The sequence below is a fragment of the Ovis aries genome, chromosome 24 (assembly GCF_016772045.2).
Source record: "Ovis aries strain OAR_USU_Benz2616 breed Rambouillet chromosome 24, ARS-UI_Ramb_v3.0, whole genome shotgun sequence".
Classification (NCBI taxonomy): domain Eukaryota; kingdom Metazoa; phylum Chordata; class Mammalia; order Artiodactyla; family Bovidae; genus Ovis; species Ovis aries.
Window position 1 is genome coordinate 2,842,552 of NC_056077.1, and position 27,820 is coordinate 2,870,371.

The 27,820-nt window shown below is 52.7% G+C and overlaps 1 protein-coding gene across 1 annotated transcript; it reads left to right on the top strand.

Annotated features, from left to right (window-relative positions):
• The first annotated feature begins 1,026 nt into the window (after positions 1-1,026).
• FLYWCH1 (FLYWCH-type zinc finger 1) lies at positions 1,027-27,450 on the top strand. The gene is made up of 11 exons (XM_060406322.1): positions 1,027-1,297; positions 4,110-4,222; positions 16,043-16,474; positions 16,726-17,184; positions 18,075-18,518; positions 18,677-18,940; positions 19,625-19,693; positions 20,426-20,563; positions 21,342-21,614; positions 23,284-23,356; positions 26,338-27,450. The coding sequence occupies exons 3-11, from the start codon at positions 16,141-16,143 to the stop codon at positions 26,375-26,377; spliced, it is 2,094 nt and encodes a 697-aa protein (XP_060262305.1). The 5' UTR covers positions 1,027-1,297; positions 4,110-4,222; positions 16,043-16,140; the 3' UTR covers positions 26,378-27,450.
• The last annotated feature ends 370 nt before the right edge of the window (positions 27,451-27,820 follow it).

Genomic DNA, 27,820 nt, shown 5'->3' on the forward strand with positions numbered 1-27,820 from the left:
TGCTTCAGCATTCAACCTGTTACACGTCATGTAACCTTTGGAATGTCCCATGAGGACTTCCAGAAACCCCAGAGACTTTGAGGACGGTTTCTCTACTGTAAAATTCATATTTCCCCTCTTGCAATTAATATCTTGTGGAGAAATATGTAATTTGGGAATACGCAAATACCAGTTCCTTGTTAAACTTTCACCCTCCGGTCTTAGAGTCCATTTATTTTTGTCCAAATCAGTTATTACTTAATGTCGTCGTCGTGAAGTTTCTCAGTCGTGTCCGACTCTTTGCGACCCCATGGACTGTAGCCTATCAGGCTCCTCCGTCCATGGGATACTCCAGGCCAGAATACTGGAGTGGGTTGCCATTTCCTTATCCAGATCTTCCCGACCCAGTGATCGAACCCGGGTTTCCCGCATTGTAGGCAGACGCTTTATCGTCTGAGCCATCAGGGAAGTCCATCCTAATACTTAATGATGGTCGCCAAATGGTGATTTTCTGTTTCATTCCTTCTTCATTTATTAGTCGGCATCCTACTGTAAGAGATTTCTCATCTCTCCATTTAATTATTTACATCACTATCGATCGTGGATTCTTGTTTTACTCAGTTTTAATCTGTTATTATCATTATTTAGCTTGAATCAAATTGGCCCAACTTAGGTTAGTCATTTTAACCTGTCAGTGAAGTGCAGAAGAAATCTCCTTCCGCAGCCTAAGGAAAGTGACGGGCCTAAGGATGCACTTCAATGATCGCTTCCGCTCAATTAGCGCAGAATCAAATCCTTGAAGTCTCAAGGCCCCCCAGCTCTCTCCGAGCGTCACCCCACAGACCTCCAGTCCAAGTCTCCGGTCTGAGCGACTCTCGGTCCGCGGGCGCCGCTGCCCAATCCTGGGCTTGCCCCGCCTCATTCGCGAACCCTGGCCCCGCCTCCCCGCGCCGATTGGCCAGGCCGCCAGCCGCCGCGCACTGAAGACCCGGAGAAGCGGAGTTTGTCCGAAGAATGGAGCCCCGCGGTCCTGCTGCGCATGCTCGCGAGATACCCGCGAGTGCGCTCCTAGAGGCTGGCTCTCGGCGGGGCGGCTCGCGCTCCCTACGGCCAGCGGGGCGGAGCGCGCGACACGGGGCTCGTTCCCGAGAGGGCAGGTGGGGGCGGGGGGTGGACACCCGGGTTGCAGTGGCCGGAGGGGCCTGGGCCGCGAGGTCGACGCCGGTGGCTGCAGCGGCCCGAGGCCAGAGGACCCGCCGCGCGGCTCGGTCTCCGGAGAGGGAGGGCCCCGCTGTTGTCGCCGCCCGGCCGGTGCCCGGTGAGGACGGGCCCCAGCGGATCGGGGAGGGTCTCGGGTCCCTCGGCGTGGTTGCGCCCCCAGCCGGGCTCTCCCGGGGGTCCCCAGGGCTGCTGATGCTGGGGAATGGGGTGTCCTTGGACTCTACGTCCCTCCATCAGGCCGCCTCCTTGTCCTTCACCTGCGATTCGCAGCCTCCTTTCTCCTCCTCCCCTGCAACCCACCAGACCCCCCGGGACTGAGCCCCGACACCCCAAGTCAGGGAGCCCCACATGGGCTTGCCTTTCCTTGATCGTGTCCGCCCCACCCAGTACTGCCCCCGCCCTGGCATCCACCCGAGCCCCATCCTGACTTTGCAGCTCCGGAGGTCCAGTGACCTTGCACTTTTTGCTGCTGTTAACAACTGCTTCTACTACTGAATATATAGATTGCCTGTTGGTGCTTTCAAACTTTTTAGACTCAACCTATAGTGAAAAATATTATCTGACATGCCTGTAAATGCCTATTACTGAGAGAGAAGTTTAAAGGGAGATTCTTACCCCAACCTCACATGACGCAGCCAGATCTACTCTACGTGCGTTCTAATTCTATCCTATCTTGTTCTAGTCTATTCTCTTCTTTCCATTTTTTTAAAAAAGACTATTGCTAACCCATTAAACTGATTTCAGGACCTAATGAGTCTGACCAGTTTGAAGCCCTTGCTTTAACCACCACAGGGGTCCAAAAGAACCTGACACGACTGAACACACACACACACACACACACACACACACACTTTCGCTTCCATTACCCCTTGCGTTTGGAGCATGCTGAACTCCAGTAACAGATAATCAATCACGTGTAAACTTCAGTTCCAAAGAAAGGGTATATTTTTTATCATTCTGACTTTAATGCTTTTCCAGGCCAAAATCATTTCTAGGACTTAGTTCAGTTCAGGCAGTTTTACCTTGTTCCTCTCCCAAAAGCTCCTAGATGGACTTGGGGAAGCTGGAGGCTAGATTGTGGACAGTTTATAATGGAGATGGACACCACTGTCATTGGAGAAGGAAATGATTCGAACTGAGCTTTAGGAAGTCAATACTTCGTAGGGAGAATCTGGATGCTGGGCAGAAAGGCAGTTGAGATGGTGGGGGCACTTCCCTGGTGGCTGAATGGCTAAGACGACGCTGCTCCCAGTTCAGGGGGCCTGGGTTCCATCTCTCATTAGGGAACTAGATCCTGCATGCCACAACTGAGTTTCCAGACCCAGAACCTCGGGTCCTTGCAGCCAAATTAAAAAAAAAAAAAAAAAAGGCAGAATGTCCCTGGTAATCCAGAGGCTAAGACTGTGCTTCCAATGCAGGAGGCCAAGGTTTGATCCCTGGTCAGGCAACTAGGTGGTGAAAGAGTCTGCTTGCCGATGCAGGAGTCTCAGGCTCCATCCCTGGGTCAGGATGATCCCCTGCAGAAGGAAATGGCAGTATTCTTGCCTGGGAAATCCCTTGGACAGAGGAGCATGGCGGGCTACAGTCCGTGGGGTCACAAAAGAGTTGGGCACGACTGAGCACGCACCCCAGGGAACTAGACCCCCCACTCTCAACTAAGAGTCCACACACCGCAAGGAGAAGATCATCAGTGCTGGGATGACGACCAGAGAGCCCACGAACTGCAACCAAGACCTGGCCCCTCCAGACGCATGCAGAAATAGTGTTTTAAAAAGGGAGGTGGTGGGAGAGGAAGCCCCAAGGTGATGTGGGGTGGGAGGGCGTGGAAGATGGTGTGACCCAGTGTCCTGGGACGTGAGGACAAGTCAGGCCTGATACGGGAAGCGTGGAAACCGCCACGGTTGTGATCTACAGGGGTTAGGAGATTTGGGGCCAGGAGTCCGATTAGCTGAAATCTCCCTTTCTGTGCCCTCTGCCTCTAAACTGCTTTGGAGCAGTGGTCCTCCGGGGACATTCAGCAAACCTGGGTTATCAGGATTTGAGGGATGCAACTGGCATCTCCCAGGTGGTGGTGGTAAAGAACCACTGCCTGCCAATGCAGGAGACTCAAGAGATTCAGATTCGATCCCCGGGTTGGGAAGATCCCCTGGAGGAGGAAATGGCAAACCACCCCAGTATTCTCGCTTGCAAATTCCATGGACAGAGGAGCCTGGTGGGCTACAGTCCATGGGGTCACAAAGAGTTGGGCATGACTGAGCACATGGTGGCATCTCACAGGCAGAGGCCAGCGATGCTGCTGAACATCCTTCATTCCACAGGATAGGCCCATGACAAAGAATTATCTGGTGCCAAAGGCCAGCCATCCTGAGGTTGAGGAGCCCTGCTTTGGAACAGAATCCTTAATCTTGGGGGGGATCACTGCTACCTTCCTCTCTCCCAGCATTAATGCCCGTGTGCACACTTGGAGACCACATACAGATCATGTGATCTGTATCACAGGATCTGTATCACAGGAGGGCCCGTGAGCCAATCAGTGTGCACGTCCTAGTGGGGCGCGGGCAGCTTTTAGAATCATCCAGGACATTTTTCAAATGTCAGGACCTCTGCACCTCCCCTTTCTATCATTCGGATCCCCTCCGGGGCCTGGACAGTGTTCTCCCTGTTCTTATGTGATATTTGTTGTTCAGTCATTCAGTCATGTCCGACTCTTTGTGACCCCCAAAGAGTGCAGCATGCCAGGCTTCCTGTCCTTCACCATCTCCTTGAGTTTGCTCAGACTCATGTCCATTGAGTCAGTGGTGCCATCCAACTGTCTCATCCTCTGTCACCCCCTTCTTTTATGTGATGACTCAGAGTTTATGGAAGAATTTCACGTACAGTATCTCATTCACCACTTTTCCTGTTTCCAGGTGAAATTAGTCCAGAGAAGTGATGGGATTTGCCCCTGGTCTCCCACCCAGCAAGCCAGCGCTGACGATGGGTGTTGGCGGACCGTGAAGGTGGTTCTTACTTGTCTATGAAGGTAATTCTCTTGCTCCTCCATCAGCAGCTGAGTGGGGATCTTAGGGCTTGGACCCACTGGTATTTGAAAACAGTTTGCATGTAATATTATGTGTCTCTTGGGTGTTGGGTTTACCAGAGCAGGCAAGCTGAGTATTGCACTCAAATTTGCTCTGTACTTGATGTGGGAGGGGAGGAAAAGAGCATCAGAGAGCGATTAACCGTAGACTGTGAGGTTCTTGCACTTTCCATTCATATCTGCCTGACTTAAAAATACTCCAGTCACTCTTTACTGAGTGAAAATAAAATATTATAAAACAAACACATTAGGGCCCAAGTATTTACCTCCAAACAGTGATCATCCAAAAAAAAGAAAGCAATTTAAATCCACTTAGAACAAATATACAAATGTAATGCAAATAGAAGTTTCATAAAATAATGCTTACTTTTATTACATGCAATGCAGGTTAGTTATTTCCTATGCGATTTTTTAAAGTGCTGACTGGGGACTTGTCTGGTGGTCCAGTGGCTAAGGTCAGGGGGCCCAGGTTCGATCTCTGGTCAGGGAACTAGGCCCCACGTGCTGCAGCTAAAGATCTCGCATGCCGCGGTGAAGACTAAAGATCCCAAGTGCCACAACTAAAACCTGGCACAGCCAAACAAAATAGTAACATAAATTTAAAAAACCAAATAAATAAAATTGCAGACTGGAGCCCACAGATTATAATACCAATGACCAGGGAGATTTGAAAAGCAGAGGCTTAAGACCAAAACAGAGGAAATAAAACTCTTTGATGTAGATATAAAATGAACGCGTATTCAAGCTTTTGCTTAACCCATTAATCCAGGAACCAGTAAGATCTTATAACCAGTTTGCAAGGGAATCCAAAGAAGATTCTAGAAGACTATAGGTCAGGAGTATTGACATGAACGCGTACATGGAGGAAAACCTGGAGAAATTGCTTACTTATCTGTAACGTACATGGTGAGAAAGCAAGAATGGGTCTACAGGCGAGAACTATTTCGCCTTGTTCTGTTGCCTGTGCAGAGTTATAAAAGCAGCTCAGAGACAACAAGAGGCTAGAATGGTGTAACCTGAAAGGCTGTGCTCCAGACAAGGCCCAGTTTTCCACTGATGCACAAATTTCCGCTACAGCCTCATAATTTCAACGAAAGGTCGTTTTTGCATGAAATGGAGGGGGTCCTGTCACACGGGGTGGGAGGGCTGATCATTTACACAGGTGTGGCACATTTGCTAATTCACCTTGTAGGCCTTCTTGAGTTTGCTTTGCTGAAAGTCTCTGTAAGGAACCTCAGTTTGGACTTTTAAAAGTCTGGTATATGTTATCCCAAGGTACTGAAGCCATGCCCAACAAGCTTTCTCCCCCAGATTTCATCTGTACTACTTAAAAATTTGGGCATATTCCACTCGAGGTCCCCAAAATACTTTAAGGTGTCTGAGACCTGTTAGATTGTTATTAAAGGATCATTTTAACAAGAAGGAATCATGAGCCTCCCATTGATGTGAAAATAAACAAACATTAACGATTCTGTTTAACACACTAATGAAAGAACCTGTACGTTGTGACAGATGAAATAACGTGATGTCCTGCACAAAGGAAACGTCAGATCCTTCTCAGGGTGGCCACGGATCTTCCGGCCACCGAACCTTAAGGGCATCTACTCCAGTTCAGTTCAGTTCAGTCGCTCAGTCGTGTCCGACTCTTTGCGACCCCGTGAATCGCAGCACGCCAGGCCTCTCTGTCCATCACCAACTCCCAGAGTTAACTCAGACTCACGTCCATCGAGTCCGTGATGCCATCCAGCCATCTCATCCTCGGTCGTCCCCTTCTCCTCCTGCCCCCAATCCCTCCTAGCATCAGAGTCTTTTCCAATGAGTCAGCTCTTTGCATGAGGTGGCCAAAGTACTGGAGTTTCAGCTTTAGCATCATTCCTTCCAAAGAAATCCCAGGGCTGATCTCCTTCAGAATGGACTGGTTGGATCTCCTTGCAGTCCAAGGGACTCTCAATAGTCTTCTCCAACACCACAGTTCAAAAGCATCAATTCTTTGGCGCTCAGCCTTCTTCACAGTCCAACTCTCACATCCATACATGACCACAGGAAAAACCATAGCCTTGACTAAACGGACCTTAGTTGGCAAAGTAATGTCTCTGCTTTTGAATATGCTATCTAGGTTGGTCATAACTTTTCTTCCAAGGAGTAAGCATCTTTTAATTTCATGGCTGCAGTCACCATCTGCAGTGATTTTGGAGCCCAGAAAAATAAAGTCTGACACTGTTTCCACTGTTTCTCCATCTATTTCCCATAAAGTGATGGGACCGGATGCCATGATCTTAGTTTTCTGAATGTTGAGCTTTAAGCCAACTTTTTCACTCTCCTCTTTCACTTTCATCAAGAGGCTTTTTAGCTCCTCTTCACTTTCTGCCATAAGGGTGGTGTCATCTGCATATCTGAGGTTATTGATATTTCTCCCGGCAATCTTGATTCCAGCTTGTGTTTCTTCCAGCCCAGCGTTTCTCATGATGTACTCTGCATATTTAAGTTAAATAAGCAGGATGACAATATACAGCCTTGATGTACTCCTTTTCCTGTTTGGAACCAGTCTGTTGTTCCATGTCCAGTTCTAACTGTTGCTTCCTGACCTGCATACAGATTTCTCAAGAGGCAGGTTAGGTGGTCTGGTATTCCCATCTCTTTCAGAATTTTCCACAGTTTATTGTGATCCACACAGTCAAAGGCTTTGGCATAGTCAATAAAGCAGAAATAGATGTTTTTCTGAAACTCTCTTGGTTTTTCGATGATCCAGCGGATGTTGGCAATTTGATCTCTGGTTCCTCTGCCTTTTCTAAAACCAGCTTGAACATTAGGAAGTTCACAGTTCACGTATTGCTGAAGCCTGGCTTGGAGAATTTTGAGTATGTAAAATTTTGAATGTCTAGTCCAGTGTTTCACAAAGCTGAGTCCGTGATCCACCAGGACCAGAGCCTCAAGGGGTACTTGTTAAAACTCCAGATTCTTGAATTTGATTCTAGATTCACTCTCACATATTGGATGGGAAATCTAGGCATCTGAATTTTTTTTTTTAAAGCAGTGAAAGGTTTATTGCAGGGCCAAGCAAGGAGAAGGAAATGGCCACCCACTCCACTATTCTTGCTTGGAGAATTCCATGGACAGAGGAGCCTAGCGGGCTACAGTCCATGGGGTCACAAAGAGTCAGACATGACTGAGCGACTAACATTACATAAACAAGGAGAATGGATGGCTCATGGTCAGAAACCGCCCCCAACCTCTTGATGACTTTCAGGGGAAGTCTCTATAGGCAAAATTTGGGGTGGAGGCTGCAGGGTGCGTGACTTTCTTCTAATTGGCTGGTGGAGAGGTAACCAGGCAGAACTCCAGGAATCTCCACCCCCAAGCATCTGCATTTTTATCAAGTGCTCCAATAAAAAGTAAATTTAAAGTATCAAACACCCCAAGTGTTACATACACAAATAATTGACATACAAGCTTTGTGAAAACTGAACGTAACGTCACTATATGGGTGCACCCTTTCTGCGCTGTTTTTTAAACCCGGCTCTTCGGCAGGGTTTCTCAGCCTCAACCTTGCTGCTGTTTTAGGCCAGATCCTTCCTCCTGGGGGTGGTGGGGGCTTCCCGAGATCTGAGCTGCATCCTCAGCCCCCACCCACGGAGGCCAGGAGCCTGTCCTGCACCCTACTTGTGACAGCTAGAAATGTCTCCTGACCTTGCCACGTGTTACCTGGAGGGCAGAGCACCCTGACTGAGGACCACCGGCCTTAACCCTACTCCGTCGTCGATACCTGTCAATACCTATGGGTCAGAATCCTCAACTTAAAAAGAACTGTTTTTAACTTATTTTAGGAGTATAAGCCCAGAAAACAGACACAGGAGGTTCGCACGCTGGCTGTGCTTTAGCAGCTCAGCTTCCCTGATCACAGAAACCTAAAAGTGAGCCTCAGTTTCCTCCTCTGTGAGTGAAAGAAAGTGAAAGTCACTCAGTCATGTCTGACTCTGTGACCCCCATGGACTGTAGCCCACCAGGCTCCTCTGTCCATGGGATTCTCCAGGCGAGAATCCTGGAGTGAGTAGCCGTTCCCTTCTCCAGGGGATCACTCCCAGCCCAAGTCTACCACATTGCAGGCAGATTCTTTCCTGCCTGAGCCACCAGTGAATGAAAGAACAGCAGGCCTAATGGAGGCAGGTATTTGGGAGATAAAATGAAATAACCTATGCAGAGCCCTCGCCTAGCCCCAGGCACCTCAATGGCATTTGGCGACTATGAGGCATGTAACCACAGTCTGTCGGAATCCTGAAGCACGTGTGGTCGGAACCCACCTGGGAAAACAGAAAGCACTGTAAGGTTTCACTGGGAGTTGCGTCGCTCTCCCTGCTGGTGAAAGCTGAGAAGCTAAACCGGAAATGGCTTAGCAGCAGTGCAGCAGCTGGGGGTGGGGGCACTGAGCAGACAGCGCTGGGGCAGCCAGGCCAGGCAGGTCACTTCTCCCTGAAGCTCCTTGCTCCCCGCCCCGCCCTCCAGACCCCCACGGTGGCTCCTGGTGGCCAGATCAGCTGGAAGCCACAGTGTGTTAGATGCTCAGTCTCAGTCGTGTCTGACTCTCTCTGACCCCATGGACTGTAGCCAGGCAGAAATATTGGAGTGGGTTGCCATTCCCTTCTCCAAGCCACAGTACTAAACCATAAAATAGATGGTATGTAGGGCCAATCAGTACAGCTCTGAAGACGTGGCTGTCACTACCCAGGTGGTCCTGGGCCACTCGCTTCAGGCCCGAGCCTGTTTCCCCAGAAGCAGAGGGGGCAATGGTGCAGAGAGACCCGTGATGTCATAGGGTGTTTGTTCTTGGCTCAGGTCCCAGCTCGAGGACCAGCCTTGTGGCTCTGGGTTGGAGTGGCCCCTTGGTAACCCCTCCTCTCCTCCACCCTACTCCCTTCTCTCTTCTTGTTCCACCCAGAAGGCCTGTGGCTCACTTATTTTCTCTGTCAACTTCCACTGTGTCTATAGGTTTGAAACTTAGGTTTTCAAAATCCTTTTATTTTGAGTTAATATTAGACTCTTTAAAAAAAATGCGAAAAAAAAAATAAATAAAGAATTCCCCTGTGCTCATCACCCAGTCTCCCTGAATATCAGTGTCTTACCAAACATGCGGTGATCGAGTCCGGGAAATCCACACTGGTCCCATACCATTCACCTGAACTCTCGACCTTATGCTCATTTCACCAGCTTGGCCCCTAACATCCTTTGTTCTCAAATCCCGTTTTGCATCTCGTTCTTGTGTCTCCTCCAGTGACAGGTCCTCAGTCTTTCTTTCTCCGTGATAACCTTGACCCTGTGACACGTCCTGGTCAGTCGTTTAGAATGTCCCTCCAAGTGACTTGTCTGGGGACGCTCATTCGGGGCAGGAACATCGCCAGAGATGACGCTGTGTGACTCGTCAAGGAGGTCATGGTGCTGGTGTGTCTTATTACCAATGAAGCTGGCCTTGAGCACTTAAAGGCTGTGTCTGCGCGATTTCTCCACTGTCAAGTCATTATCTCTCCCTTTGTGCTTAATACATGTCTTGGGGGAAGTCTTTGAGGCTCTGCAAAGGCCCACAGCGGAGACCACAGGATTCTTGATTTTCACTTGTTTCTCTGCCCCATGATCTCTATTCCTCTTTATCTTCTTTTATGACCCATCTTACAGAGGAATGGAATCCCTGCTTTTCCTGAGAGATATGGAGTTAAAGAAAACAATTACCAAGCAAGGAGGTGCAGCTTATCTTTAAAGTGTGTGATATTTCCCCACTGTAAAGAGCTCACGCACATTGTAAACAAAGTTGAGAAAACAGAAGAAATTTAATGGAAAAAAATTAATCGCTTTTCTTACTAGTTTTAACGTTGTGAGGTATTTCCTCCCAGTGATAGTTTTTTTTTTTAAGTCACAGATACATAAATTAGTCAATAAATAACAAATGTGACCAGACTTGAGATGAGCCAGAAGAAATGAAGTGTACTGAGGTCTAGAGGCAGTGTCACCATCCAAGGAGTATTTTGGTCTTTTTTTAAAACAACAACAACAGCTTAGAAATTGTAATCTTTGCTGAATTTGTTCACTGGATTTCGCTTTCTACCTAATATATTTTGTAAATACAAACTTTTTTGGGGAAGTCTTCCCGAATTATTTGTCCAACGTGGAAAAACTCCCAAATTCTAGTTCTATAACACTGTGTGCATGCTAAGTCCCTTCAGTTGCGTCTGACCCTTTTCGACGCCATGGACCGTAGCCTGCCAGGCTCCTCTGTCCTTGGGATTCTCTAGGCAAGAATACTGGAGTGGGTTGCCATGCCCTTCTCCAGGGGGTCTTCCCCACCCAGGAATTTAACCGGTATCTCTTCATGTCTGTCTCCTGCATATTGGCAGGTGGGTTCTTTATCACTGGCGCCCCCTGTGGTACATCTAATTCTACCAAGGATGCTGTACTTTCAAGGAGCAACATCACCCTCTTGTGGCTCTATTTTGGTATTGCGCTGAGGACTTGGATTTGTGTTCATGTTCGGGGCCTGGTTATACAACATAATACTTTGGTCCTTTAGGAGAGATCCATCTGGTCTGCAGGTGGGGGCCTCCCACTCTATAAAGAGGAAGAAAACAAACATGTTGAACACATGTATATGCAACAGAAAGTTAAACGTATATTAAAGACACTAATACAAGAATAGAAACAAGTGCATTTGAGTGGCAGAATTGAGGATAATTTATCAGTGTCACATTCTCAACATTTAAAAGTGTTTTCAATAAAGTTTTTACAATATGATATTAACAACTTACAAAATATCTTAATATATAGTCCATGCCCACTTTTGTGAAGAAATCAAGCCCAAGAGTGAGAAGCCTGTTTATGGTGAAGACTGTTTTTTATCCAAGTGACCCTGGGGACTCGAGTCATACCTATAATGATTTGTTTTTTGGCCGCACTGCTTGGCTTTCAGGCTCTTAGTTCCAAGACCAGGGACTGAACCTGAATCCATGACCGTGAAAGCACTGAGTCCTGGTCGAGGGAATTCTCTATAACGATTTTTTTTAAACAGCTTTATTGAGATATGGTTTGCATAGCACACAGTTTCCCCATCTAAAGTGTAGAATTCAGTGTTTTTAGTGTATTCACAGTCAACCTTATAACATTTTCATTCCCCCAAGAAGAAACCCTTAGCATCACTCCTGAATCTCCCCCTCCTTCCTGTCCGACCCCCATCAACCACAAATCTAATTTCCGTCCCTAGTAGACATCTCATGCAAATGGGTTCATACCACATGCTAACTTTAGTGTCTGGGATCCTTCGCGGAGCATACTGTCTTCAAGGCTCACACACATGGTAACATGTATCAGAACCTCATTCCTTTTGTTCTGTTGTCTAGTTGCTCAGTCGTGTCTGACTCTTCTGCGACCCCAGGGACTCTAGCCCATGAGGCTTCTCTGTCCATGGGGTTTTCCAGGCAAGGTGGGTTGCCATTTCCTTCTCCAGGGGATCTTCCCAACCCAGGGATTGAACCTGTGTCTTCTGCTTGGCAAGTGGATTTTTTTTTTTTTTTTTTTTTTTTTACCACTGAGCCACAGGCAAGCCCTCATTCATTTTTAAGGCTGAATAAATTCCATTGCATGGATAGACCACATACAGGCCAGACCAGGTGTTTGGGAGAGAAGCATGGATTTTGGATTAACCCAGCAGGTGCCGATCCTGCACTCAGGCCAAAGAGGAAGATGGTGGTCTGAAGAGTCAGGGGGCAGGTGCTAGATGGCCTGGCAGAGGAGGAAGGGGTGTGAACTGTTCCAAAAAGTCTAACTGTTGAGGGAAGGAGGGGTTTTGTGAGCTTCTGTTTTAGGATTTAGGAGACATGAGAAGCTTAGGCATCTTTGATTCAAAGGACATGAGTTTGAGCAAAATCTAGAAGATGATGAAGGATAGAGAAGCCTGGCGTGCTGCAGTCCACGGGGTCACAAAGAGTCGGACACGACTGAACAACAACAAGAAGCTTAGGCCTGAGAACTCTAAATGCAGAGACCCAGAGGAGGCAGAGAGGCTTGGGGACCAGGGAAAGCAGATCATTCAGATGGAGAAAGGGCCCTGGTGTGGGGGTACCAAGGGAACTGGACTGGACACTTCGTCCTCCAAATCAGGATAAAATTTGTATGCTCTCTTTATCCAGACAGTGATGAGTCATTAGAGCTTAAGAAGCATTCCTCCTCAATGGATGAACTGTGAAAGAGAAATTGTAGAATTCAGAATCACGGAGGAATAACTTTCATCAGAAATGTGCATTGTGTGGAGAACCTCATTCATCAGTATGAGAGATGGAGCGTTACTATGTATAGTTTGCCATAGTTGTGGGGTTTTTAAAATAATCTTATTTGCATGTGTGGTAAAATAAACATAACAAAAACTTACTACTTTGGCCACTTTTAAGTGACAGTGCGGTGTCACTTAGCTGTTCGGTCACATAGTTGTTCAGTCATCACCACCGCCCATCTCCAGAAATTTTTCATCTTCCCAAACTGAAACAGTCCCCATGAGTGCATGCGCAGTCGTGTCCGACTATGACATAGCCCACCAGGCTCCTCTGTCCATGGGATTCTCTGGGCAAGGACGCTGGAGTGGGTTGTTGAACCCATATCTCCTCTCCCGTGTCTCCTGCACTGCAGGCGGGTTCTTTACCAGGGATGCCCAAAATGGTCCCCATTAAACACCAAGTCCCCAGTCCTCCTCCCCACCAGCCCCTGTCAACTACTGTTGGACTTTCTGTCTCTATGAATTTGACTACCTACATCATGTAAGTGGAATCATAGAGCATTTGTCCTTTTGTGTTTGGTTTATTTCATATTACAGATGCTTAGAATGCACAATTCTCATTTGATATCCTTTATACTTAATATTTTGTTCCTCTCACTGAGTTACCAGTCTTTCAAATGTGAGCATCTGAGGGATTTAAAATTTGTGTTGGATGACACTTAGAGTTCAAGAGTTCAAAAGCACTTTGATATTGGATATTCCATATCCATTAGTATTATTCCATCTATCAAAAAGTCAAAACTGACTATGTTCAGTTGCTTGCCAAGAGTATCAGTTACTACTGCATAACAAATGAGCCCTGATCTTACTGGCTTAAACTAACTGTAGTCTATTATTGATCAGGGTTCCATGGGGTGCCTGGGCCACTTTTCCCTGGCTCTTTCTTGTGGTTACACACAACTGAAGGGTCACTGAACTTGACAGTGGAAATGGTCTCCCTCCAGACCTGGCAGTGCCTCCATCCCCTGTGTGTAGCCCCTCATATAGCTTCCTTCCCTGGCAGTCTCAGGGCCCCTGTCTCAGAGGGTGACCCCCCACAGCAAGCTCCTGCCATGCTCTATTGGCTACAGCAAGTGACCAGTCCAGGCTGGAGACCAGTTCAGGTTCAAGACCACATTGCAGAGGGGCCTGCATACTTTATGGGAGGATTTGTGGTCATTAAACAGTCTACACTTTAAGGCCCTTTAGTGGCTGAGAATGGGAACCCTCAATCAAATCTAAATTGCAGCCTGTTGCAAGGACCCAAGCCTTTCCACAGCCTGTGGTCAGTCACAGTTGGAGGTCTTTTGTTGCACTGGAATTTGTTCCATATCCTTCGAGGTACATGCACAGGGCTTAGTCGCTCAGTCATGTACCATTCTTTGCAACCCCAAGGCCTGCAGCCTGCCAGGCTCCTTTTGTCCATGGGGATTCTCCAGGCAAGAACACTGGAGTGGGTATATTTTAAGCTTTGTAAACAAAAGCTTCAGTTGAGAGAATTACACTGCCTCGGGGTGCCCATGACTGTGGGTGAAGTTCCACCGGAATGTGGGGGTTCTGTGTCGGAAGGCTTTGGCCTCTGATCGCATGAGACTGAGGTCAGGGTCCTTGCTGCCTCCACTGCGGACCGAGCGCAGGGTCCCATAGGAATGTGCGTGCTGGGTGGGCAATGACCGCAACATTTTGGCGGCCTGAGCTGTCTGAACGGCCTGTGGAAGGGAGGGCTGGCTCCCTGCGGCCTTTCGCCCTGTCGTGGGAAGGACGCGGGGTAGATACCGCGTTCCTCAGCCCCTCAACCCCCGGCGCTCAAGCCGCGGAGGCGGGCTCCCGGCGGACGGACGTGCGCCGGGGCCAATCAGCGCGCGGGGACGGGGCGGTAAAGGGGGCGGGGCTGCTCTCGGAAGCCTTTCCCTCCAGAGCGGCCGCGCGCGCGGAGGCGCCGCCGCTGCCCCGCCTCGGCCATCACACGTGCCCCCGGGTCCCCAGGGCCGCCGCGCCCGCCTGAGGGGCGGGGTGGGCCGCACAGGGGCCGCGGGGGTTGGAGGATGACACTAGACGAAGGATCTGGCCGGGGAATCCGTCAGGCGTCCCCTTACCAGTTTCCTAGGTTCCTTGAGTCCCCGCCCGTCAGGACGGGCCTTTGCTCCTGCCCTCGATGGCCTTGGCTCTGCCTCCTCGGGGACTCAGGAGCGCCGCGCGTGGTCTGATAGACCTTGGGGAGCTGCATGTGGGCCCCAGACCAGGAAACGCCACGCGGCAGGAATGGGGGACCCGGGGTGCCAGCTCACAGATGGGGAAGCCGAAAGGTTGAGGTCCGATTCTGGGCTGTTACTGAGAGGTGGGAAAGGGCCTGACATACATCCCACCCAATCCTCCAAGAAGATAAAGCAGTCACTAACGCCCCCATACCGATGCCCCAGGGACCAGGTCTCCAGGCCAGCCCTGCCAGCCATCCTTTCTGCTTCTCCAGACCAGCAGCCAGGGAACCCTCAGTGACCACGGCTCCTCTGGACACCTCCACAGCCTTGTCCCCACTCAGCTGGGGCAGCACCAGCACCAGCTCAGACAGAAGTCGCTGCCCTCATGGGGCCCTGGCATCCCCTAGCCCTGGGGGCCCCGGGCCTCTGGCCTGGGATGGGGACTGGATCTATTTGTGAATCCAGAGGCCAGCCTCCCAGGGCCAGGCTCCCCTCTGGGGCCTGCAGAGTGCCCTGGGGGCCCAGCCCCCGCTCCTGGTGACACAGACAGAGCGTCGGGGTGAAGGGCAGCGGGCCTTCTGGGAGGGTCGGTGACCTGAGCTCACATCCCCCAAGTGCTTTTCCCCGACGCCCGTTGCTCAGGGAGACCGGCTCCCGTCATCCTGGACCAGGTAGCCCAGGCGCAGTGCGGGGCGGGCCCTGGGCCAGCTCGACCGGACCCGCAGCTATGCTCCATGGCCGTGTGCCTCCGTGGTCTCATCTGTAACCTGGGGCGATGAGAACAACTTCCATAACATGGAGTGAAGGTTAAATGGGACAAACCCGTGGCAGCACTCGACCCCGAGCTCAGCACCTGTGGGCCTGGATTCCTAGTAACTCACAGCTGTCAGTACCTTGGTCACCCCAGCAGCCCCTGGAGAGCCCTGTTTCTGGCACATTTTACAGTTGGGGAGTGAGGTTTGGCTGGGGGAGGTGATGGTCCCAAGGCTGCCAAGACAGCAGACATGCCGGCCCAGGTTTTCCAGCTCCATTCAGGTCCTTCCCCAAGGTGGGAGTGGGCGTGGGGGACACAGGGCAGCCCCATCTGCCCTGACCTCCAGCCCAGATTCCTCTTGAACCCTGGCCCAAGGGCCCCTCCACTGATGGGATTTTTTTTCCCATGTGAGATCTTAGTTGCCCAACCAGGGATTGAACCTATGTCTCCTGCATTAGAAGCCCAGAGTCTTATCCACTGGACTGCCAGGGATGTCCCCGCTGATGGGATTTTGTCTCCTCCCTTAGGACAGAGCCCCTGGACTGCCAGGTTCCTTGCAGGGAGGTGGAGGACAAATCCTACTAAGACCTGAGCGTGGCCTGGCGGCCCAGCCGCCTATCCCAAAATGCCCCTGCCCGAGCCCAGCGAGCAGGAGGGCGAGAGCGTGAAGGCAGGCCAGGAGCCCTCCCCTGAGCCCCCTGAGCCAGGCACAGATGTCGTCCTCGAAGCCCCCGTGAAGCCCATGGAGTTCTCTGAACTGGTCCTCCTGGCGGCCTCCACTGAGAGCAGCGATGGAGTGGACACCCAGCCTGAAGAAGTGCACTGCGTCCTCACCCTGGAGATGGCTGACCCCGATACCCTGGCCGGCACTCCCCAGATCCTGCCAGTAGAGGAACAGTGTGCGGTGGTCCAGCCAAGGCCCCAGACCCAGGCGCTGAAACCCAGCAAGCCAAACATCGGTGAGTTCCAAGCCAGCTGCCCTCGACCAGCCACTTTGTGGCCCTGTGTGCTCAGACTTGGGCTTTTCCGGCAGGGTGACCTTGGCCATCCCTTCCCTGCTCTGAGCAGGGCCTCCCTGACCCTGTCGCAGGCTGGTGCGGCGAGGGCAGGAAAGTGTCCCTGGGCGCCCCAGCCTGTGTTCCCGTCCATACCCCTGGCCGCAAGCCTTGCTCCAGGTCAGCTGACCTGCCCCCCGCCTTGTCTTCTGCAGTCACCCAGCCCCTGGAGTTCCTGAGGACCCCGTTTGGGGGCCGCCTGCTGGTGCTGGAGTCCTTCCTGTACAAGCAGGAGAAGGCCGTGGGGGACAAGGTGTACTGGAAGTGCCGCGAGCACACTGAGCTGGGCTGTCGGGGCCGGGCCATCACCCGCGGCCCGCGGGCCACGATCATGCGGGGACACTGCCACCCGCCCGACGAGGAGGGCCTGGAGGCCCGGCGCCAGAGACAGAAGCGGCCTGGCCCGGCCCTGCCCGAGGGCTTGGCGGGTTCCCAGGGCCCCGGCAGCGGGGTGGAGGAGCCCCTGGAGGGGGCGGGCCCGTGGCTGTGCCCTGTGGAGCCAGAGCCGACCCCAGGCCCGCTGCTGAGCTACCTGGCCCCCGAGGAGGACGAGGGGCTCCGAGCCCTGGCGCTACTGAGATTGCCCCCGAAGAAACGCTCGACGCTGGGGAGCAGTAAGTGCCCCCCACCCTGGCCTTACCCTTGAGCAGGCGGGAACCATGCCCCTCTCCTCTGCCCAAAGACACACCCAGGTCCTTTGTGGCTTCTTAACACACTCAAAGTCAAAAAACGATTTTAAAAATATAAAGGTGTCCCAATAATCATTAAGCCCTTTGGGGGTAGAAGCAGTGCTCATGGACTGGGCGGCCCAGGTCCTCCTGGAGCTTCCTGAGGCACAAACCGGAGGTTTGTGGGCCCCACAGAGTGCTGGCAACCTTTGAAGTTTGGGGAGGTGGGCCTAGTGGGAGACGTGAGCTTCGTGGCCCGGGTTCAAGGTCCGGCCCCACCTCACGCGCCTGGGCAGCCTTAGTGAAGTTCTTCAGGTTCACAAGATGGGCTGTGGCTTCTCCGTGAGGGGCCTGGGCACTGATGGGTGGGAAATGCCAGCCCTAGTCTAGCGTGTGCTGTCGCTGAGTCACTGCTAGATGGAGTCTTTGCAGAGGTTTTCATTCTTCATCTGTTTGTTGGCTTTCGTTTTGTTTTTGCAGAGGTTTTATTAGCAGTCACTGGGAGGTGGGCTTGGTCCCTGAGGCCGTGGGCCTCCTAACCTGCAAAGCATTGAAGAGTTCAGGGATTTAAGGGGCTGGGCGCAGGGTGTGTGCCTCTCATGTGTGTCTTCTGGTCCCATTTTATTTTATGGAGTGTGCCTGTGTTGCTCAAAAACTAGATCCAATTTTCAAACAAACCCTAAGCAGACGTATGGCATGTCAGAGCTGGCTCGGCCCTCCCCACCAGCCCCGCCCCGAGACCACCCCCACTGGCCACCAGTTGAGGTCCATGGGGGCACACCTGGAGCCCCCGCGGCCGGTGCCCACCCAGCCCCCCACCCCGCTTCCTCCCCCAGGAGGGCCCCCGCCCCTGGAGTTCCTGCGGACCTGCTATGGGGGCAGCTTCCTGGTGCACCAGTCCTTCCTGTACAAGCGGGAGAAGGCCGTGGGGGACAAGGTGTACTGGACGTGCCGCGACCACACGCAGCACGGCTGCCGCAGCCGCGCCATCACCCAGGGCCGGCGGGTGACGGTGATGCGGGGCCACTGCCACGCGCCCGACCTGGAAGGCCTGAAGGCCCGGCGGCAGCAGGAGCGGGCCATGGCGGCGCTGCGGGCCCAGCCGGGCGGCCCCGGGGGCCCAGAGGACAAGCCGCTCCAAGGTGTGGATAGCCTGCTCTACCGCAGAGGGCCCGGGCCCCTAACTCTCACCAGGCCCCGGCCCAGGAAGCGCCCGATGGCCAACGACGAGGACCTCCCGGCTGAGCCCCAGGGCGAGGAGGACAAGGACGAGGACCCGGGTGAGTCCACACCTGCTGGACCGGACCTCCCTCCAGTCTTGCTCCCCAAGGTCCCAGGAGGCGTGGGGCAGGGCAACACCAGGCCCAACCTGGCCCCCAGCCCCCCCAGCTCCTGTCCCAGGTTCCCCCCACCCACCCATGCTCCCATCTCTCCTCAGGAGGCCCCGAGTTCCTGAGGACCCCTCTGGGGGGCAGCTTCCTGGTGTACGAGTCCTTCCTCTACCGGCGGGAGAAGGCGGCTGGGGAGAAGGTGTACTGGACGTGCCGGGACCAGGCCCGCATGGGCTGCCGCAGCCGTGCCATCACCCAGGGCCGGCGGGTGACGGTGATGCGAGGGCACTGCCACCCGCCCGACCTGGGGGGCCTGGAGGCGCTGCGGCAGCGGGAGAAACGCCCGGGCACAGCCCAGCAAGGAAGCCCAGGTTGGTTAGACAGATGGGGTGGGGGGTGGGGGCAGCCTCAGTGGACAGGCAGGAGACCCAGACTGCCCACTGTGCCCTCTTGACCTCCAGCAAGCATCTTCCCGTCCTTACTGGAGACTTCTGGAAGGTTGCAGCTCCCTCCTGGCTCCTCCCCTCCCTGTCCTCCCCACGGCCGCCCCCCCCCCCCACCTCATCCCCTTCTTCTCCTTCCTGCCCAGACCAGCCCGGAACCTCTGCACACCAGATCAACCTGGGCTCCCTTTGCTCCTTCTCGTCTTTTCCTTTCTTGTCTCTCACGTATAGGATTTATGGGGGTGGTGGCGGTTTAGTCGCCAAGTCGTGTCTGACTCTTGCAACCCCATGGACTGTAGCCCGCCAGCCTCCTCTGTCCATGGGATTCTCCAGGCAAGGATACTGGAGTAGATTGCCATTTCCTTCTCCAGGGGATCTTTCCGATCTGGGACTCAAACCTGGGTCTTCTGCATTGTAGGCAGATTCTTTACCAGCTGAGCTACAAGGGAAAACTACAATAGGATTTATAGAGGAAGCTGATTACACAGGGCGGTTTGTCATTTTTCCAGGGGAGGTGGCTGACACTGCGAAAAGTAACAAGCATTGAGGGCTGAAGGTGACACAGTCCTGTGATTGCTTCGCTCTCCCCCAGAACCTGCCATTGTCCTTCAGGGCTGCTCAATGAGGGTCCTTGGCCCTCCTCCACCTTCGACGGCCCCACAGGGCCTGTGTCTGACCCTTGTGAGGCCGCAGTAACTCACATATTAACGTCTTGCCAAGAGCAGCCCTGGCCTGGCCCTCTGCTCGCTGGGGCTCTCTGCTCAGGTCCATCCATGACTCCACCTGCCTCTCCTCTGGGCTTCCCAATCCCAGACTTTTCTGAGTCGCCTTTAGAGCCTGGCTGGCACTAAAATTCTCTCAAACTCGAGACCTCTGATTCCTTCTTTTCAGCCCTTTGGCCTCCTTCCACCGTTTCAGCTGGTCTTTTATCCCCTCGTTGCCTGCTGACCTCCGACCAGCAGTTCCCCCCGCGCTGCCCCCTCCTCTCAACGTGTACTTTTGCCGCCATTTCAGGCCAGAAACTCGTGTCCTTCACTCATAGAAATTTCCTCATGTTCCATGACGTTTTGAGGACCCATCATCCCAGTGGCAGTTAGGGCAACAGGTGAAGTTTTCCAAGCAGGTATATGCCATTCACTTCCATTTTCTGTCGATCACACAGTTGTGAACTGAGCAGTTGAGGAGTCTACTGGACCTCCAGGGAATTCCTGGTAATGATTGTTGTATACACTTTAAATTGATTTACATGGTCTCATATGAGATACTTGAGATTAAGCATTGCTCTGACCAGGTGCCCTCTGTAACCTGTCATCTCCAGTTTTGTGATTGAAGCAGAAGCTCGAGTCAGAACCTCCTGGGTCCCCCTCTCAACACCTTGGAACAGCAGCCCACCCCTCTCCGGAGGCCCCTGAGTTCCTGAGGACCTCGCCATCACCCAGGGCCCGCGGGTCATGGTGATGCGCAGACACTGCCACCCGCCCGACTTGGGGGGCCTGGAGGCGCTGCGGCAACGGGACCAGCTCCCCACCCCGGCCCAGAGGGAAGGCTCAGGTGCTGGCGAGGGAGGCGGGCAGGGGCTGGGCCTGGTCTCCCTGGGGACAGCCCAGGGCGCGGACTGGAGGGAGCCTGGTGGGACAGTCCTCCTGTGGCCCAGGTGGGGTGGGTTTGTCCCCCTGGGTGGTGAGCTCCCGGGGGGAGAGGCCCCACACTCCCGCGCTGGTCCTGGTGGGGCTGGGGTCTCAGGGGAAGACCCCCTCGGACGGCTGGAGAAGGGCAGGAGTGATACCAGGAGCTGCGGGAAGTGCTCCCAGACCTGGGGGACCCTCTGTCTGCCCTCTCCCCAGCCCCGCCTTCCAGCCACCCCAACCCCAACATGTCATGAGCTTTCCGTTCAGAGTCTTAAAATGTCTCCTGAGGGAGAATTTGACTAGTCACCAGCTGGCCGAGGGGCGGGTGGCCCCAGAGCGGGGAGGCCCCTGGTGCACTGTCCAGACCAACCTCGGGCCTGCCAGAGTGTTCCAGTCCAGCCCCTGCCCTGGGGCGCCTGCCAGCCGGTGTGGAGGTCGAGCTGGGTCAGCAGGGGCCTGCGGGAAAACTCAGGGTTTGGGTGGCCGCAGGCCCAGCCTCCCCAGTAGCCCCAAGGGCCTCAGACAGGCAGACAGCCCGCACCCCGAGGTGACAGGGCCAAGGCGGCCTGAGCTTCAGTCCCTAGGCCCCTGTGGCGCAGGCTGGGGTCGGGGCAGGGGTCCCCACTCTTTTGGCTGGAGCTCTGCGCCCTGCTTCCGGGGCCCTGCCCAGGCGCCCCACTCACACGACATGTTCCTTCCAGAAGCCCCCCAGCCCCTGGAGTTCCTGAGGACTTCCCTCGGAGGCCGGTTCCTGGTGTACGAGTCCTTCCTCTACAGGAAGGAGAAGGCGGCCGGGGAGAAGGTGTACTGGATGTGCCGGGACCAGGCCCGAAAGGGCTGCCGCAGCCGCGCCATCACCCAGGGCCCGCGGGTGACGGTGATGCGAGGGCACTGCCACCCGCCCGACCTGGCGGGCCTGGAGGCGCTGCGGCGGCGGGAGCAGCTCCCCGGCCCGGCCCAGCAGGAGGACCCAGGTACAGACAGGGCCGGGGACAAGACGCTCTGCCAGGCTGAGGCTCAGACACCCCAGGGGGCCGACCCGGTCTGGAGAGCTTTGTTCCCTGGGCTTCCTGCCTTTTTAGAGTCTCCTACCCTACCTCCCACTGGCTCCTTCTCCTGGATCGAGAAACACACCGAAGTCTGTCCCATCCCTTTTTTTGGCAGGGTGGGGCTGTGGGGCCTGTGGGATCTTCATTCCCCCATCAGGGACCTGAACCCACGCCCCCTGCACTGGAAGCACAGTCTTAACCTCTGGACCACCAGTTGTTCAGTTGCTTAGTTGTGTCTGACTCTTTGCAACCCCATGGACTGCAGCACATCAGGCCTCCCTGTCCATCACCAACTCCCGGAGCTTACTCAAACTCATGTCCATTGAGTCGGTGATGCCATCCAACCATCTCATCTTCTGTCATCCCCTTCTCCTCCTGCCTTCAATCTTTCCCAGCATCAGGCTCTTTTCCAATGAGTCAGGTCTTTGCCTCAGGTGGCCAAAGTATTGGAGCTTCAGGTTCAGCATCAGTCCTTCCAATGAATATTCAGGGTTGGACCACCAGGAAAGTCCCTAAAACTGTCCCATTATTAAAAACAACTTCCCTGGGAATTCCCGGGCAGTCCAGTCATTAGGACTCCAGCTTCTCACTGCCTGGGTTCAATCCCTGGTTGGGAAGCTAAGATCCCTCAAGTCACACGGTGCAGCCAAACAAACAGGCAAACACTCCCATTCTAACTGCCAGTTTCTTTCCTCTCTTTTACGCTAAGAGGTCTTCATTTCTTACAGATGGTAGTATCTTTTGAAAGCCTGTTTAAAAAATACAGACTGCTCTAGAAGAATGTACTCACGAGTACACACACACAAGCATGAACACACGCACGCACACACATAGTTTTGCAAATAATTAACCATGTTGAGCTGAACTTGGTTTCTCTTCAAATAAACAGAATGTAAACCCAGTCTTTAGAAAGTGTCTCATACTAATTCATGGAAATAGGAAGGGCCACATCTTATACATGAATGAATCCAAGTTGTATAAAACGACCAAAGGAAACTTGATTTCTGCTTTAAAATTTTTCTTTTCCATGAGAAAGCCAGTTTGACTTAACCAAGGAAGCACTGTGACTCTCCTTTGGCAGGATGAAGGGTGTGGCCTCTTCGAGATCTAGTTGCCTTCTAGTCTTTTTGGTGACAGGGGGAAGCCTGGCTCACAATCTCCAATAGCTTATTTTACCTGGCATAGGTAGTTTGGGGCTTCTTTGGTGGCTCACCTGGCAAAGAACTGGCCTGCCAATGCAGGAGACGCAAGAGTTCAATCCCTGAGTCAGGAAAATGCCCTGGAGAAGAAAATGGCAACCCATTCCAGTTTTCTTGCCTGGAGAATTCCATAGACAGAGGAGCCTGGTGGGCTACAGTCCATGGGGTCAGGTCGCAAAGAGTTGGACACGACTGAAGCAACTTGGCACACATGCACTCAGTTTGGGGCATCAGAAAACCAGAATTCCCAATGACTTCCCCAGCCAGAGTCATTCTGCTTGGTTTTCTTCACCCTTAGGGCCTTGAGGTCATTGTTCCAAGGGGTGTGCCTTTGCCTCTGGCAACTTCAACAAGAGAAGAAGTGTTAATCCATGTTTTCAATGTTTTTCCCTCAGAAAAGGTAAAACTTCTGCCTGAAGTTCAACTGTGCTTCGAGAGTTGTGCTCCTGAATGCCAGCAGAGTTTTGGGTAACTATATTGATTACCTAATGCTGCATCACAAATTACCCCAAAGACTCAAGACTAAGAAGAGCAAATACTCACTGCCTTTCACAGCGTCCATGGGTTGAGGTTTCACGAGGGGCCAGTTGGGATAGTTCTGGCTCCAGGTCTCTGGTGAGATTGAAGGGAAGGTGTCCATGCGGGTCAAGCTTTCAGCCATCTGAAAGCTTGAGGAAGGGGGCTGGAGTAGATGTTTCCAAATGATCTGTTCGCTCACAGGGCTGTGGGCTGGAGGCCCACACCATGTAGACCTTTCCTTAGGGCTGCTCTAGTATCCTCAAACAGGACAGCTATTTTCCCCCAAAGTAAGTGATCCGAGGAAGGGAGTATATTATAAAGCAGAGATATCACTTTGCTGACAAAGGTCCATGTAGTCAGAGCTATGGTTTTTCTGGTAGTCATGTACGGATGTAAGAGCTGGACCATAAAGAAGGCTGAGTGCCAAAGAACTGATGCTATCGAACTGTGGTGCTGGAGAAGACTCTTGAGAATCCCTTGGACTGCAGGGAGATCAAACCAGTCAATCCTAAAGGAAATCAACCCTGAATACTCATTGGAGGGACTGATGCTGTAGCTGAAACTCCAGTACTTTGGCCGCCAATGCGAAGAGCTGACTTATTGGAAGAGATCCTGATGCTGGGAAAGATTGAAGGCAGGAAGGAGGAGAAGGGAGCGACAGAGGATGAGATGGTTGGATGACATCATTGACTCAATGGACTTGAGTTTGAGCAAGCTCCAGGAGTTGGTGATGGACAAGGAGGCCTGGCATGCTGCAGTCCATGAGGTTGAAAAGAGTCAGACACGACTGAGCAACTGAACAACAAGTGAGGGAGCAGAGCGATAAGGAGGCTGCCACCTACAGTAGAATTCACATTCTTCTCAATTCTCAAGCACACGTGGGACATTCCCCAGGATGGACCATTTGTAGGCCATCAGACAAGACCCTGCGAATGTAAAAGGACTGAAATCATAGAGTACGTTGTATGACCACAGTGGAGTGACATTAGAAGTCAATAACAAAAGTTTGGGAAACTCATAAATACATGAAAGTTAACGTATTTGTAAATATATCCAGTGATTCAAAGAAAATGACAAGGGAAATTAGAAAATACTTCGAGAGACTTCCCTGGTGGTCTTAGTGGTTAAGACTTCATGTTCCAGTGCAGGGGACCTGGTTTGATCCCTGGTCAGGGAACTAGATCCCAGTTCATCCTGTAAGGCTGGCAGTAGCCTGGCACCAAAACCAAGCAAAGACACACAAGAAAGAAGACTAGAGAACAATATCTCTTAGGAATACAGATACAAAAATTCTCAGCAAAATACCGCAAACTGAATCCAGCAATGTGAAAAGGATCCTACACCATGACCAAATGGGAATTATGCCAGGAATCTGAAATTGCTTCCCCGTCTGTAAGTCAATATCATACAAGCTTGTATACAGAAGAGACTTAACACAGGAGGCCGGCAACTCCTGTCCTTAGAACATCCTGTTTGTAAGGCTGACCCTGAGCTTCCAGGGTCCAGATCAGGATGCTTCCAGGGCTTGACTGATACTGTCCCTAAATGATGACAGTTGCTCACTCTTAACTGTTTGTACAAAGAATGTGATTTTTGCTGAACACTTGCTTTTCTTCATGGGCTTCCCTGGTGGCTCAGACAGTAAAGAATCCACCTGTAATGCAAGAGACCTGGGTTCAATCCCTGGGTTGGGAAGATCCCCTCGAAGAAGGCATGGCAACCCTCCAGTATTCTTGCCTGGAGTATCCCATAGACAGAGGAGCCTGGCGGGCTGTAGTTGTAGCCTACCAGGCTCCTCTGTCCATGGGGTTGCAAAGAATTGGACACGACTGAACGACTAAGCACTGCTTTTTTTCTGAGATTCTGGAATATCAGTGACTGTAGGTACCCTCTGCTTAAAACAAGATATAGTTTATTCATAAAATGAAATGTTGCTGCTGCTGCTGCCAAGTCACTTCAGTTGTGTCCGACTCTGTGCGACCCCATAGACAGCAGCCCACCAGGCTCCCCTGTCCCTGGGATTGTCCAGGCAAGAACAATGGAGTGGGTTGCCATTTCCTTCTCCAATGAAAGTGAAAAGTGAAAGTGGAGTCGCTCAGTCGTGTCTGACTCTGTGCGACCCCATAGATGGCAGCCCACCAGGCTCCCCGTCCCTGGGATTGTCCAGGCAAGAACAATGGAGTGGGTTGCCATTTCCTTCTCCAATGAAAGTGAAAAGTGAAAGGGAAGTTGCTCAGTCGTGTCTGACTCTTGGCCACCCCGTGGACTGCAGCCTTCCAGGCTCCTCCGTCCATGGGATTTCCCAGGCAAGAGTACTGGAGTGGGCTGCCACTGCCTCCTCCGACAATGGAAAGTTATTTGGCCATAAAAAGGCATGATGCTGACACACGCTACAACACGGATGGATTTCAGAAACATCATGAGAAGTGAAAGAGGCCAGACACACAAAAGACCACAACTTGTGTGATTCCATCTCTGTGAAATGTCCAGAATGGGCAAATCTATGGAGACAGAAAGTAGATTAAAGTTTGCCTAGGGTGAGGAACGTTGGGGGTGCAGTTAAAGGGCATGGGGTTTCTCTTTTGTTGTTGTTTTCTTGGCCATGCCTCTTGGCAGGCGATATCTTAGTTTCCCCCCAACCAGGGATTGAACCCCAGGCCATGGCAGGGGAAGCACCAAGTCTTACCCACTGGACTGCCAAGGAGTTCCCAATCCCATGTTTTCAAGGCACCAGTGTGATGTATGTGTATAAAAATGACCTGGTTGATGGTGATCTCTAGGGGGAAGGGAATATAGGAATCCTTAACTGTCCCTTTTTTTTTTGCATTTTATTTATGTTAGGTCATTTTTTATTTTCTTATCCTTAACTTTCTTCATTATCTCCTTCCGCTATGTTTGGATTTGCATGACGTGTGTTTCTGTGTCCTCAGGAAGGTGGAAAGTACACAGCTTGACAGTGAGTCCCAGTGAGGCCCGCCTCCAGCCTGACAGCAGAGGGACCAACCCAACCTAACGTGTCACCAGTGTCAAGGATGCTCCAGGTCCTCGCAGGACCCTGGCACTTCCCACCCAGTTAGATTTTGCTCGACAAAGCCTCTCTTTCATTCTCCAAAGCATCCACGGGCTTCACATTTCCTCCAGAGGCCTCCCAGGAAGAATGCTTGATGGTGTCTCCCTGCTGGCAGAGAAGAGCCCGGGAGCTGGTGGCCTGCAGCAGTGCGTGATGTGGGGTGATGTGGCGGGCAGGGGGACCCCTGTGGGGGCCTCGAAAAGCTCAGAGAAGGGAAGCATCATTCACAAAGACACCTCCCCCCGCCCCAGCCTGCCGAGCTGCAAACACCCAGCCATCCTGAGAGCCCGCTGCTTTGCCAAGGACTTTCCTGTCAGGTGTCCCACTTGAGCTCCATAAAGTGGAAAGTCGTCGTGGCAGCCACGCCAAGATGAAGACAGGCGAGTTTGGGGAAGCTCCTGCCTCTTTGGGCTGAGCTGCCCCACGTGGTATTTGCCGGGCAGGTGCCGGGCGGGCCTCCGCGCTCCTTGGGCACCTACTGCCATGGTGTGGCCATCCCGTAGCAGAGCAGGCAGAAACCAGGGGACTCTTACACCATCTGTCGGAGTTTCCTTTGCTTTTCTCCACCTTTAATCAAGCATGGTGTCGACGATGCCCAGGGCAGGCGATGTGGGCCCGTGGGAGCCCGCGCTGGGCAGACTGTCCTGGGTCGCCCAGGTTTGCTTGATGCCGGAGGAGAGGCAGACCCAGATGACGGGGGTGGGGGCATCCCCTTCTCCTGTCTTCTGGCACAGCCGGGAGCAACAGGCTGATGTCCCCCACCAACCCAAGGCTGCAGCTTGCTAAGGGAGCCGCGTCCCGCCAGTGGTTCCTTGCCCCCATCCTGTGATGGCCGGGGGCTCCCCCTCTCCTGCCTAGCTGGCCGTGCAGCCTGCTGTCTGGCTACAGGGCAGTGACAGCTCGGATGCTCCCCGCTGTCCCTCTGCCTCCACACTTCCCGCAATAAACCTGATTTTATACCTCGCCACGTAAAGCTGCTGTGTGTGTCCACATGCCCGCGGCAGCAGCAGATGGCCACCAGGAGGCCACACGCTCCACACGTCCCTGTGCCACCTGATTGGAAGTGATGGAGCTTGGTTGGGCAGAGGGAGGCCTCCACACCTGGGGCATAGTCTGCTCACCTGGCCCAAGTGTCAGCTGGACCGGGCGCGGGTGGGACTCCTCGGAAAGCTCACTGATGGGGTCTCCTGCTGGCTGTTCCCCCAGCCCTTGTGGAGCTGAAAGAAAGGCCTTGGACCTCTGCTGACTCATCCCGCGTCCTCCCTGACTCGTTTTCACGAGCCGGGCCACGCTGGAAGTGGAAGTGGCCCCCCAAACTAGGGCCACCTGGACACCCCCCCAGA